The sequence below is a fragment of the Grus americana genome, chromosome 1 (genome assembly GCF_028858705.1).
Source record: "Grus americana isolate bGruAme1 chromosome 1, bGruAme1.mat, whole genome shotgun sequence".
NCBI classification, from domain to species: Eukaryota; Metazoa; Chordata; class Aves; order Gruiformes; family Gruidae; genus Grus; species Grus americana.
Window position 1 is genome coordinate 88190808 of NC_072852.1, and position 14137 is coordinate 88204944.

The following is a 14137-nucleotide window of genomic DNA, read 5'->3' on the forward strand; positions in this document are numbered from 1 at the left end:
TTGTGAATGCACAAATGTGCATTGGTGTCAAGTGGAGGGAAGACTGAGCCCTCCAGAACTTCATCTGAAGGCATCAGAGGCGCCTTGAGGCAGAAAGAAACAAATAACTGTTAAGATCCGTTTGGCTTTATCTGAGATCCCAGATCCCAAAAATAGCATCTCCCGAAAGAGCAGAGCTGCTGATGTCAAAAGAGGCTGAACAACCTACGAATACATCTGCTTGGCCACTTGCCTCCCAATGGCAGCCATTGATTCTCTCAACAATGCCACCAGGATAATCTGGATGCTGCTTCCCTTTCAAAATCAATTGTGAATGGTCTAGGCTATTGGCAGAGGTCAGATTTCTGGGTTTGGTCTCAATTATCTTCTTGATTCTTTTGACCTTGAAGAGGAGGTTGGAAACAGAGCAGTTGTTGCCAGAGTTATTGGGATCAAGAGCTGGTTTCTGCTGCATACTTCAAATGGCAAGTAGATTGCCTCATGTAAATGAAGCAACAGGGAACAAACTGTGCTAGCTTCTTCTTGGTTGAGCTGCAGACAGTTTTTCTTTAGGGAAAGGGTGTTTCTGGTTCTCCAAGATCTTATCTTACACAGCGAAAAGCTAAAATACCCTCCCAGATGTGACATGAGGGGCAGAGTCAAAGTCTGTGCTGCTCCCTGAGGACCTGAAAGGTGCCTGAAGCACTCTGTTACTCCAGGGAGGTGTTTACCCTGAAGTTTAATTACTGAAGCCTTAACCTCTGTTATCTCATGGGCGGTGATCACATTTCACGTGAATGAATGGAGAGGGGCAACGGTACTTTGAAGATCTGCACAATTTCTTCAGAGCAGCACATTATTTTGTCACGAGTAGAAAGTGACATGTGCTTTGAGCTTGCCACAATACTGAGACATTTTTCCTTAGTTCAGAAATTGTGAACCACAGTGCCTCTGGTGTTTTATAGTTGTTCATTGTATTTTTTTATCATTTAATGTGTTGGAACTTCCAGGGTCAGTGTTGGCCCAAAGCAGACTTCATCAAGAATGGCAGGAGAGGTTTGCAATTCAGTTTACTTTTGTCACCACCAAGGAAATCGCCACGATTTCAGTTAATCTCAGCTTCAAAGTTGCAGCAGAGTCTGTTGTGACTTTCTGAAGGATTTGTGCCACAGGGAGTCCTTTTCTGCATCCTGTTTTCATTCAGTGTTATCTCCTGGGGTACCTTTCATTACATGACCCTTTTGTCAATGAATGTGTCCAGCTGATGGTTGTAAATGTGAGGGACAGTGCATAATTATCACTGATGAACAATTTTCTCCACTAAAGTGGGGTGCTCATCATCCTCCAAGCCGGAGTTGATTTGACCCATCTGTACTTGAAGAAGGGAAACAGGAGACATTTCTGTAGGAGCTAATGTACAGCTCATGAAAATGTTGTGTATGACACGTTACAACTGTCTGCACACAAGACAGAAAATTACGTCCAACAGGCCACCTCCTGAGAGAGCATGGAGCTGGCCCAAGAATACTGTGTGTTTGTATGAGGAGCAGAAACCCTTATATTAAAGACAGTCTGGGAGGGATAGGGAAGGGGATGTTGTCTCACTTTTGGGAAAGTTCTCTTGGTGCTCTGGATGTAAGTGGGAATGGAAATCAGAAGTCCTAAATTGTAAGTTTTTTGTAGCACTTGTCCACATTAGAAAAAAGGGTTGTTTTTTACCATTAGGTGTTGAAAATATTTTATCTTGGAGGATGACTGAGGCAAGTTTCATCTCTAACTTGCTGACTGCTCAGTTTGTGTTGCAGAAATCCATAACAGCTAAAGGAAAGTGTTATTCTGAGTTGTTCTAGATTTACCATTAATTCCAGTGATTCTTGTGATTTGAGGCAAACTTATAAAAAAGATCCTTCTCTATAGTTTACTCATCTTAAATAAAATTTCCTTTCATTCCTCACTTTTGTGCCACACAGTATATACTTTGCCCCTTAAATCTGTTGCCATAACCATCCTTTTTGTGCTCTGTGAGCTGTATCTCAAAGAACTACAAAGCACTCTTTATGTTTCCCCTACAAACCCAGCAACTTGGCACATGGTAGGTTTTGGGTCTCATTTGGGCCTTTTAAAGATTTTACCAGCGGATTCATAATTTGATAATTGGCCAAGGGCTCTAGAGAGAAAACAGGCAGCTACACTCTATGAAGACAGAAATGACTCTCATTCCCATGAAAGAGGGAAGTTTTCATTCCTAGAAATGGGGAAAGAGCCAAGACAGAGTCCAGCACATCACAGATTAGGTATCTCTCCCCTTGCTTAGTGAGAGGACGAGGAAGAGGCATCAAAGCTGTTTAGTTTTCCAAGGTGATTAAGAGGAAGCTCAAGAGGGGTAGTGGTGGCGGCGCAAGAAGGATGTGATGAAGAATCTTGCCTTCTGAAGATTTTAGGTTTGAGTTTTGGAAAGCTAGGAATGGGTAGAGAGACTTCAGGCCGTCAGTCATACTTGCAAGGCAAAAGTTGTCATGATATGTGGGAGCAGGAGTGACACGTGATTTTGTGGCATCTAGATGCCTGGAGATGCAAGTAGGTGTCAAGCAGGGCTGGGGCATGTGCTGCCTGAAGCAGGAATGAATCCAGGTTTGTGCTAGGCCTGGCTCTTAAAGGACATGAAGTCAGATGATTACAGTGGCACACTCCGGCATCATAATCTATCAGTCAGATCACCTGGTAATCTGCACAAACCTTCCCTCATTACCGTCTCAGATTTCCACCTTTGGGCAAGTACTTCATTTTTGTTCTGCGACCAAAGGTGCAGTAACTTGGAAGACAGGGAGTAACTTTCATAAGCCATACTTAGGGTGCATGCATGTGTCAGTGCTCAGAATGGGAAAGGGTTTTTACCTTTTAGTTCAAATTTGTTTTCCTCTATGCATGCCATCACATTTATCTACTGTTGTGTCCAAGGGTAGAATGTTGCAAAAAATTGTGAAGGCTTGGTCTCTCCCATGCTTTAGAAAGTCCCTTTACATGTGTGTACATATTTGTAGAGCCTTCACAAAAATCAGGCTTTTCAGGAGTGACTTAGAGTACGTCTGCATGGACAGGCTCCTGTCTGTGCTCCACGCAGGCCAAACACATGCCAGCTCCTGGCCAGCTCCCTTTGGAAAGCTGGAGAGCTGCATTAGCGTGGCTCTGTGCCCAAGTGAATATAAACTGCCACTCAGGAGGGCTTACTAGCTCAAGCCAAGTGCCAAGAGGAGAGGCGTGAGCCAGATGAATGACTAGTGGCTACAGCCCCTCTTTTCTGCACCCTCAGGTGCTTGGACACGTGCCTATCACACGGTGGAGACGCCGATGTGTTGGGTGTGTGTCAGAAGAGGGGCTGTGGCTTCTCCAGGAGGTGGATCAGTGAGGCTGTGCACCTATCACTCCCAAGCATCTGGCTTTCGGGCTAGATCCTGCTCAGATCTGGGGGGAGAAGATGGCTGGGCTGAAGCTGTGGGCCAGACACTGGTCCTGTTGGGCTGAGTACAGCCCATAGGCTGCCCATGCTGAACCTGCAGCCCATATCTGTGGCCATGATAAGCTCAGCTAGCTTGTAGGTGGAAGTTGGCTGTTTAAGAAGTGTTTGCACTCAAAAAATAATAACTTTGTGTTTTGAAACATCAAAATGTAAGATCTTAAGACAAATCACCTTGTTCCCATCCTTGTTAGAAAGTCAAGGCACAAGCTCTGAGGACCTTCAGCCACATCTGTTCTTAACAAGAACATGAATACCAGGTTATCACTGTCTGAACCCAATCACATCAAGAGCTGGAGACTGCCAGCGTGGTCAGATAATGGCAAACGTTGCTCAAACTACTCTAAAGCTCTTGCCTGTAGCTGTCTGATGAGACTCTGCCGTTGTACAGGGCATGGCCCTCACATTCAGGTATCTTGTGCTGACTGCAGCTTCAGCTTGTGCTTGCTCTCTTCGTCTGCAGTAAGGACGGACTTCAAGGACTGAGAGGTTTGTACGGAGGCACTGCAGGTGATGGTAGCAACTAATGCCTGGAAACATTAGCAAGGAAAGTACGCTGCAGTTGAGTCCAAAGTGTGATTTATGTCCACCTTTCAGATAAAGGAGGTTGGGATAAGTTGTGGGTCAACTGACTAGTGTGGTGTCATTCATAAGAGAGATCCCAGAAATTTTTCCATGCACAATTGCTTCAGGCTCCCTTGGCATGGATGCTCTCCCCTCTATCTCCCTGTTGCCAGAAAGCTGCCTTGGCTAACACTGGCTGCTGGCAGATGTGTTTTCCATCTATACTGCAGTGTTAGAAGTTCTCTACGTGACCTGCCCTGGGTGGAAGAGGTCCCTCTTGCTTTTCAGACACCCTGGCATGCTGAGAGCTTCAAGAATACTCTAGTCCCTTGTTTTAAGGCACATCTTACCTGTGGACTGGGTATGTTTGGGCTTGCAGTTTATCCTGAAATTGTCCTTAACACAAGCTCAGTCTAAGTAAAAGAAAAAGCAAGGGTCTATGTGGAACATATAGAGAGATGGCACTATTACCAAGGCTTAGGACACATGCAACAGGAAGGAAAGACCGGTCATAAGCTACTTGAGATGAAATTTTAATGGCAAGTCTTATTTGTATCTAGATGTAGGTTCTTCCCTGCGCCTCATGGGTAGGTGTTTGACACTGGCGCACAGCCAGCATTTCTGTATGGTGTCACAAGAGGGAACACTGGCATGGGGAAGAAAGTTTACCTTTACATCCCACCCTCTCCACAGGGTTTCCCTGTCTTCCACCATGATTTCATTCTTCTTTTTCCCACCTCCCCTCCTTACCAATTATTTCTTACTTCTCAGCCCCATTTGCAGGTTTTACTCTTTCTTGCACTAGATCATTCTTCACGCCTCCTCTTTGGAAATGCTCCTATCCTTTGACAAGGTCAACTTAGGTATCACTTATATGCCCAGACAGAGAGCAGGCTCCTTGTATTTTATGTAAACGTGACTTGCTAACCACACATATGTGGCACTGATGTATGCAGGGCCAGAAATGATCTTCTGGAGACCAGTCACAATAATAATTAATCATTTTGGAATCATCAGAAGTGTGGAGGTGAGAGATACTGTGACATTACTGGTAAATGCTGTTGGTGTTGGCGACTATTTCCAGGGGTAACGGTGGGTAGAGAAAAGGAACAGAGGAGAATTATTGAGGGATTCTTTCTGTTCTTGCTTAAATGTGGTTTCACTTGACTTAACCAGACTTAAACATAGCCTTGTGTATCAGTTTAACTAGATTGGTTTGTATCAATGCCTTCCATTAAAATGACATACACATCTGTGTATCTGAGACTGTAGTATGGTGTGGATGTACTTGCTGGGCTTGCTGCCATCTCTAGGGGTATTTGGCTGACTTTGTAACAACTACAGTCCAAGCTATAACTTCACAGAAGTCCAGGTTGCGTTTGGCCCATACTTAGTGCTGCCAGCAAAGATGGATCAGAAATATCATTCAGAGCAGAGTAGAGCTGTTTGCCTTCTGAGGAGAGTGAGCTGAGATGGGCCTTGCTTTGTATTCTTTACCGTTCCACTTAATGGTGTAAAGATTATTCTGCAAATGATCGGGAACTTCACACTTCTGCATTAGGCTGTGTTGCAGAAGAAGCATGGTGTGTCCTGTGGTTGGCATCAGCAGCAAACCATTCTTGAAAGAGATTCATCAGGTCTGGCGTTTGCTCCCATTGATAGATCTCTCACCTTCTCATCATTTTAAAGTTATGGAGAAAAAGAAAAAATATTGTTTTACTTTGTTTCCTAATTGCTGTGTTGTCACTTCAGGGTTTTTCTGTTGGCCTGCAAATAGGGATAATTCAGAGCAGAATCACTTCAGTCCCTCTTTGGGGGTAACCTGAAATGTGCAAGTCTCAGTTTTGGAACCATTAAGCAACCCTTGCAAATCAGCGATCTCCACTTACTCTGTGGAGCTAAAGCCTCAGTTATGGATATGACTCACTCATAACTCCTTAGCAGATGTTTAAAGCCTAATGCTCGAGGTAACTGGTGTGTGTGCTCTTCTCCTGCATAGTTTTTAAAGGTTAACTATGGGGTAAAGGAAGACTGAAATGAAGACATTGCAGTTAATAATTTATTCTACATATTTTATTTCAAACAGATCATTAAATGCTCATACATATATACATATGTATTTTTACTTATTCTCCAGACACTGTCAGCAAGTAAGTCACCGTCTGAAGTTTATTCATGAAATATGTGGTGTAAAGAATCAAGTGCGGGATTACTGTGGGTGAAATACATCTCACTTTGTGCTGTATTTGTTTTGTGATTATGTGACCTCTTTATTTTGGACTTTAATAGCCAAATGATGATATATGAACTCAGCTGTCTGACTGCCCTCTCTGTTAGAGGTTACCCTCTTTAGTGCATGGCTAACAGGAAAATGTCTGTCTGTAGTTGTGCACATCAGTTCAATCTCACCTTTATCAGCAGTTTCAACTAAAATAGACTTTGCGATGAAACTACTTGCGTGAAGGCAGATGTTCTCTTCTGCCGATCCTGCTGCGGTATTGACCACCTGCAACAGAGAGACAGGGAGAAGGGCTGGAGGAGGGACCATCTTAACTTACCACAACAGAATTAGCCAGAGATTGTCTATCAGAGGCTTTAAATGAACCAGGGAGGTGTACCTTTTAAAATCAACACAGAATTAGAAATTCACATAAAAGTTCTTTGAACTCTGTTTGAGCATTTCAGTGTTGTCAAGAAAGGAGTACAGGGAGTCCATGATGCCATTTGAAACTTAAATTTTCTCTTTAGTTCTAACTGAGATTTGACACAATGCTTCTCTTTTATGCTTCTGAATGAATGACAAAAGGTGTCAGTGGCTTAGCAATAAGCATTCATCCCCACGGCTAGTAATGGGAATGACTGCGTTGATTTACCAACACAGAAACACACATTTTCTTGATGCTGCCTGGGTCAACAGCAGTCACTCCAGGCTGTGCTTACCCAAGGCTGGTTTTCTTCTTTTTTCTGGCTCTTGTTTAAAAAAAATATTTAAATTAAAAATTCCCAGATATTATTGATGTCTCAGAGTTACATTTTCACTGTAATGCCCCATTCTGTTTCATCCTAGGTGTGTTAGAGTCAAATATAATCTCACATTCTCACTATCATATACTGACACAGAACCTGTCTTTCTCGTGCATGTCTTAACCATTAGCATCACCTATTCTCTTTTCATCAGGCAACACTGCATTCAGTTCCTCCCACATTTTGCAGTATACTTAGATTGGTCTCGATATCCCGCTGTTTTTTTTTTCTTTCCGCAAGGTGACACAAGAGAAAGTTGTCCCTTACTTTTGATCCTTAATGTGCAATCTCTGCCTTGGTTAAATTTCAGCCGCCCACTCTAACGCCCTCTTTTCCAGTCCCCTTGCCACTCGCCTGTCATCTTCTAGCCTGTACAAAATGCTGTCTTCCTAGTTCCTCTGGTTCTGCTTATCCCCTGGTCAAATCTCTTCACCAGCACCTCTTTGCTCCTTTTAGAAGAGTCTTCAGTATTACTTGCCCTAATGCAGAAATGGGATCTCAGGCAACGAGAATCATTCAACTGAAAAAAACCCGTGTTTCACACCAGAAAACTGCATTCCCTTAAACACAGACCTGATTTTCCTGCTTGACGAAGGAAGCTTCCTCTAACTCAGAATCTTGCCTATAATAATCTCTTCTCAAGCCTAAAATTGTGCCATCAGCTTCTTCATATCACATACTTTCAGTTTGTTACTGGTTTTGGTTGTATTATGCAGTGTTGTTTTCCCAGGTCAGAATGTGAGCATCCCTGCTGTGCAAAATAATTAATTCTATCATTCATAGCATAAATAATGTATAATAAATGCATCGATGCTATGGACATGCATATATATCAATATTTTGTTAACACCAGTGATACAACATATGGAATCCCTTTTAAAGTTAAAGCACATGATTGAAAATCCTGACACATCCCCTTTCTCCGCTCTGTGGAACAGGCTATAGCTTGAAACTGTGTCCCTTCATTACAGTGTTACTTCTTGCTTAAATCAGTACCGCTGCACCACAAGCCATCTGAAAAAACTGTTGAATGGTGCAGAAGTCCAACGTGCTTTCAGCCACTTCCCACCGCAAGCCCCCCCGAGCAGATAATAAAGCATGTTTGCAGTGGGGCCATACGGCCCACTGACTGATGATCTTCCTGCAGACCAGGAGAGAGGAGATGAGATTTTTTTTTTTTTTTGGGGGGTGGGGGGGAAGGACTAGATAAACATGCCTGGAAATGGCAGATCTCTTGACGGAGCAGTGCTTCCTTGCAGCTTTTCCTACTGCCTTGGATTGCTCTGTGGCAGGCTTGCTTCCCTCTCCTATTTTAAAAGGAAAGAAAACCTCTGTTAAAAAACCAAAATCATTACAAAAAACCAGCAGGAAAGACCAAGGGATGCTGTTAATAAAGTGAGGGCCCTTGCCAAGAAAGGCTGAGTTTTCCAGCGGCCATTTTACCACCCTTGTTTCTTTATTAAACTAAGCTGTTTTTTAATGAGACCGTCTCGTTTTGCAGATGTGATCCCAGGCTCTGAACATCCTCCCATGTGTTTTGTTTTGCAGGAGGCAGCACAGGCACCTCCCCGACCACCTCCAGCACGGGGACCCCGTCGCCCTCCGCTTCCTCTCACCTGCTCTCTCCATCCTGCTCCCCTCCAGCCTTTCATCTGGCCCCCAACACTTTCAACGTTGGCTGTCGGGAGAGTCAGCTTTGCAACCTCAACCTGTCTGATTATCCCCCGTGCGCCAGAAGCAACATGGCTGCCTTGCAGAGCTACCCCGGGCTGAGCGACGGCGGCTACAACCGGCTGCAGAGCGGCACCGCTTCCTCCTCGCAGCCCTCCGAAACCTTCATGCCTCAGAGGACTCCATCCTTGATCTCAGGAATGCCAACTCCTTCCTCCCTGCCCAGCAACAGCAAGATGGAGGCATACAGCGGCCAGCTGGGGTCCTTCCCCAGCTCCCAGTTTCAGTATGTCATGCAAGCAGGCAACCCTGCCTCCACCTCCTCCTCTTCACACATGTTCGGTGGCGGCCACATGCAGCAGAGCTCCTACAACGCCTTCTCCCTGCACAATCCCTACAACCTCTACGGATACAATTTCCCTGCTTCCCCTAGGCTGGCGGCAAGCCCGGAGAAACTCACCACCTCCCAAAGCACTTTACTCTGCTCTTCCCCATCCAGCGGGGCCTTCGGAGAGAGGCAATACCTTTCCACAGGGATGGATCACGGGATGCACATGATCAGCCCTCCCTCCAGCAACCAGCAGACGGCCAACGCCTGTGACAACAGACAGTACGGTGCGGTTCAGGGCTCCTCCTCACAGATGTCTGTGCACATGGTCTAACAAGCCGTGCCTCTCCTTGGCATCGAAGGCAGACGGACCTTCGTCGTTTCTGTGGGAAAGCCCATCCCAGTACCTTTTTGCCTTCAAACTTATAGCGGAACTAGTATTATAATGACAAATAAGAACACAAGCCACCTAGGTATGCACCACCGAACCTTGTGGAAAGCCTCAACTGACAGCCATCGCAGCTTGTTGTAGCCCAGGGCCTCCAGACCTGGCACGGAGCATCTGCTCTTTCTGGACATTGCAGAGAGAAGGGCGTGACTTTAATGGAACCTGGAGAGAAGCAGCTGAATATACCATTTATGCATTAACTCTCAGCTAGTGTGAGCTTTTGACGTGGAGGGAGCCATGCCCCTGTGCTGTCTCCTCCAGGTGTTGAAGAAAGGCAGTCTCCCAAGGCTTCGTCCTCTGAAGCTGCCCTGCCCATAGCTTTAAAGACCTCCCCCTTTCCAGACCATTCCTCATTCCTGGAGTGGTTCAGCCCGTTTCTGAAGCCAACAGTGGCCCGTGGCTCCTTCTCCCACTGTAGCACAGGAATGGTGCTGCTGGCCTGGAGCTTCTCCTCCCAAAGAGGTTTCTGCGTTTTCACCACAGCTCTACCCAACTGGTGGTTTCTTTGCGAGGGTCAAGCTTACCAGCACCCAGCCTGCAGACAGAGATGGGAGAGAGAGAAAAATTTTATCCCACAGGTGAGGCTCAGACATTAGCAGGGACTGATCTTCATAAAGATGCGTGGGGGAGAGGGGGCTCACCTCCTGTTGACGTGATCCGAAGTGACGCGCCCAAACCGAATGGACGACAGCCTTTGTGGGGAACGTGTGTCCCGTAGCACTCAACCCAATGGGAGGAAACTCTCCAGACTGAGCTCACGGGGAAGAGCAATGAGAAAAGAGCCCTGCTCTACAGAAGTGCAGCCAAGCCTCCCCCACCTTGCATGCAAGAGTTGCCATAGAAAACCATTAGCATTTCAGTAACGGTGAGGTCGAGTATTCACCAACCTCCCGCCTGCCACATGATCTCTGTTTAACCAAATAGATCGTTGCCTTTTGACATCTTTCTTTTCTGTTTTTTTTCTTCTCTCTCTCTTTTTGTTTTTTTCTTCAAATCCTTTAAAAATAAGAAAACAATTGTAGCTTGGTGCAAGCTATGCATTTAAGTTGTGTGAAAATGCAAATACCAAGTAACAGAATACAGATATTGAGATTTGTTGTGAGGTGTTGTAGATAAATGTATTTATATGCCTAGTGGGGTATTCAATATTATGAATATAAAAGAGGGCAATAAAAATGGTATGTAAAATATGTAAGAAGAAAAAGGTGTATAAAGATTTGCCCTATGCACGGAACTCTGTTTCTAAGTGCCAAGCACAGAATGCGCTAAATAAATCTTTGCAATTGTTCCCTCTGTGTTTTTCTCTGTCTGTAAGGCTTCCTCAGTGGTCTTTTAGAGACAGACATTTTCAAAATACCGCCACGTGTGTTTGCACAACAGAGGAAATGAGGACATGGTGCTAAACTGTGAACTCCAGGCAATATTACCACCAAAAAAAAAATTCTGTTCTTCTCAAGAAATTTTAAAAAATGAGTGATTGGGATCTGCAAGGTGCCTGCTTCCACAGGAAGTGTGTCTTATGGACAGCTAGAATTGTTATTTTGATTGTTGAAGTCTAATAAAAAGCTCTTCAGAATAATTTTTCGCAGTCGATATAGAAAATAATATTTACAAATAACAGTATAATTTGTTTCTCATTTTTAAATGTAATTTTGGGGTATGTGTCAGGTTTTCATTTGCACTACATTTCTAGTATGAGATTAAAAGATTAACACTGAAAGCAATGGGGAAGCTGAAGCCCCCTCCAAACCTGGAAGTAAGTTATGGCTGCAGAGTTTACAGCTTTCCTTGTGTCAACAAGCTTTTTTTTCTGAATTGAAAAAGCACCAGGAAAGTAGAAAGATCTTGAAAGAGAAATTCTGCAAGCATTTCTTAATTGTTATTTTTACAAGGGAAGATAAATACACCAATACCATTCCCAGTTCTGTGCCTAGTCTGTCTGATGGTATTCTGGCTTTTACTGTGACTAGCCGTGGATGTTGCTGAAAAGGGTTGAAGGGACTATGGATGGGAGAGAATCTGTCCCTCCCCTTGTCATAGAATCATAGAATCGTTTAGGTTGGAAAAGACCTTTAAGATCATCAAGTCCAACCATTAACTTAACACTGCCAAGTCCACCACTAAACCATGTCCCCAGGCACCACATTTATGCATGTTTTAAATACCTCCAGGGTTGGTGACTCAACCACTTCCCTGGACAGCCTGTTCCAATGATTGACAACCATTTCAGTGAAGAAATTTTTCCTAACATCCAATCTAAACCTCCCCTGGCACAACTTGAGGCCATTTCCTCTTGTCCTGTCGCTTATTACTTGGGAGAAGAGACCAACAGCCACCTGGCTACAACCTCCTTTCAGGTAGTTGTAGAGAGCGATAAGGTCTCCCCTCAGCCTCCTTTTCTCCAGGCTAAACAACCCCAGTTCCCTCAGCCGCTCCTCACAGGACTTGTGCTCTAGACCCTTCACCAGCTTCGTTGCCCTTCTTTGGACATGCTCCAGCACCTCAATGTCTTTCTGGTAGTGAGGGGCCCAAAACTGAACACAGGACTCAAGGTGTGGCCTCACCAGAGCCGAGTACAGGGGGATGATCACTTCCCTGGCCCTGCTGGCTGCACTGTTTCTGATACAAGCCATGATGGTGTTGGCCTTCTTGGCAACCTGAGCACACTGCTGGCTCATATTCAGCCAGCTATTGACCAACACCCCCAGGTCCTTTTCAACCAGGCAGCTTTCCAGCCACTCTTCCCCAAGCCTGTAGCATTGCCTGGGGTTGTTGTGACCCAAGCGCAGGACCTGGCACTTGGCCTTGTTGAACCTCATACAGTTGGCCTCAGCCCATTGATCCAGCTTGTCCAGATCCCTCTGTAGAGCCTTCCGACCCTCAAGCAGATCAACACTCCCACTCAACTTGGTGTCATCTGCAAACTTACTGAGGGTGCACTTGATCCCCTCGTCCAGATCATTGATAAAGATATTAAAGAGAACTGAGCCCTGGGGAACACCACTTGTGACCAGCCACCAACTGGATGTAACTCCATTCATCACAACTCTTTGGGCCCAGCCAGCCAGCCAGTTTTTTTACCCAACGAACGTATGCCCATCCAAGCTGTGAGCAGCCAGTTTCTCCAGGAGAATGCTGTTGGAAATGGTGTCAAAGGCTTTACTAAAGTCCAGGTAGACAACATCTACAGGCTTTCCTTCTTCCAGTGAGTGGTTCACCTTGTCATAGAAGGAGTTCAGGTTAGTCAAGCAGGACCTGCCTTTCATAAACCTATGCTGACTGGGCCTGATCACCTGGTTGTCCAGTACGCGCCATGTGATGGCAGTCAGGAAGATCTGCTCCATAACCTTCCCTGGCACCGAGGTCAGACCGACAGGCTTGTAGTTCCCCAGTTCCTCCTTCCGGCCCTTCTTGTAGATGGGCATCACGTTTGCTAACCTCCAGTCAACTGGGACCTCCCCAGTTAGCCAGGACTGCTGATAAATGATGGAAAGTGGCTTGGTGAGCACTTTCACCAGCTCCCTCAGTACCCTCGAGTGGATCCCATCCGGCCACATAGACTTGTGTGTGTCTAAGTGGTGTAGCAGGTCACTAACCATTTCCCTTTGGATTATGGGGGCTTCATTCTGCTCCCTGTCCCTGTCTTCCAGCTCAGGGGCTGGGTACCCAGAGCACAACTAATCTTACTGCTAAAGATTGAGGCAAAGGCGGCATTAAGTACCTCAGCATTTTCCTCATCCTTTGTCACTATGTTTCCCTCCACATCCAACAAAGGATGGAGATTCTCCTTAGCCCTCCTTTTGTTGCTAATGTATTTATAGAAACATTTTTATTGTCTTTTATGGCAGTAGCTAGATTAAGTTCTAGTTGGGCTTTGGCCCTTCTAATTTTCTCCCTGCATAACTTCACGACATCCTTGCAGTCCCCCTGAGTTGCCTGCCTCTTCTTCCAAAGGCCATAAACCCTCCTCTTTTTCCTGAGTTTCAGCCAAAGCTCTCTGTTCAGCCAGGCTGGTCTTCTTCCCCACCAGCTTGTCTTCCAGCCTGCTCCTGTGCCTTTAAGTTTTCCTTCTTGCAGAGTGTCCAGCCTTCCCGGACTCCTTTGCCCTTCAGACCTGCCTCCCAAGTGACTCTGCCAACCAGGATCCTAAACAGGTCAAAGTCTGCCTTCCGGAAGTCCAAGGTGGCAGTTCTGCTGACCCCCTTCCTTACTTCTCCAAGAATCAAAAACTCTACCATTTCATGATCACTATGCCCAAGATGGCCTCCAGCCGTCACATCACCCACAAGTCCTTCTCTGCTCTCAAACAACGAGTCCAGCAGGGCCCCTTCCCTAGTTGGCTCACTCACCAGCTGTGTCAGGAAGTTATTGTCCACACACTCCAGGAACCTCCTGGACTGTTTCTGATGTATTGTATTTCCAGCAGACGTCTGGTAAGTTGAAGTCCCGCAGGAGAACAAGGTCTAGTGGTTGTGAGACTTATCCCAGCTGCTTACAGAATATTTCATCTGCGTCTTCATTCTGGTTGGTTGGTCTATAACAGCATCCCACCATGATATCTGCCTTGTTGGCCTTCCCCCTGATTCTTACCCATAAACATTCAACCCTA

General features: G+C 45.5%; 1 protein-coding gene across 1 annotated transcript in view; it reads left to right on the plus strand.

Annotated features, from left to right (window-relative positions):
* TBX15 (T-box transcription factor 15) overlaps positions 1-10811 on the plus strand; it is a 99092-nt gene extending 88281 nt beyond the window's left edge. Inside the window, exon 8 of the mRNA XM_054838434.1 lies at positions 8630-10811. Coding sequence (XP_054694409.1) covers positions 8630-9414 — 785 coding nt within the window. The 3' untranslated portion in view covers positions 9415-10811. The remainder of the gene's footprint in view (positions 1-8629) is intronic.
* The last annotated feature ends 3326 nt before the right edge of the window (positions 10812-14137 follow it).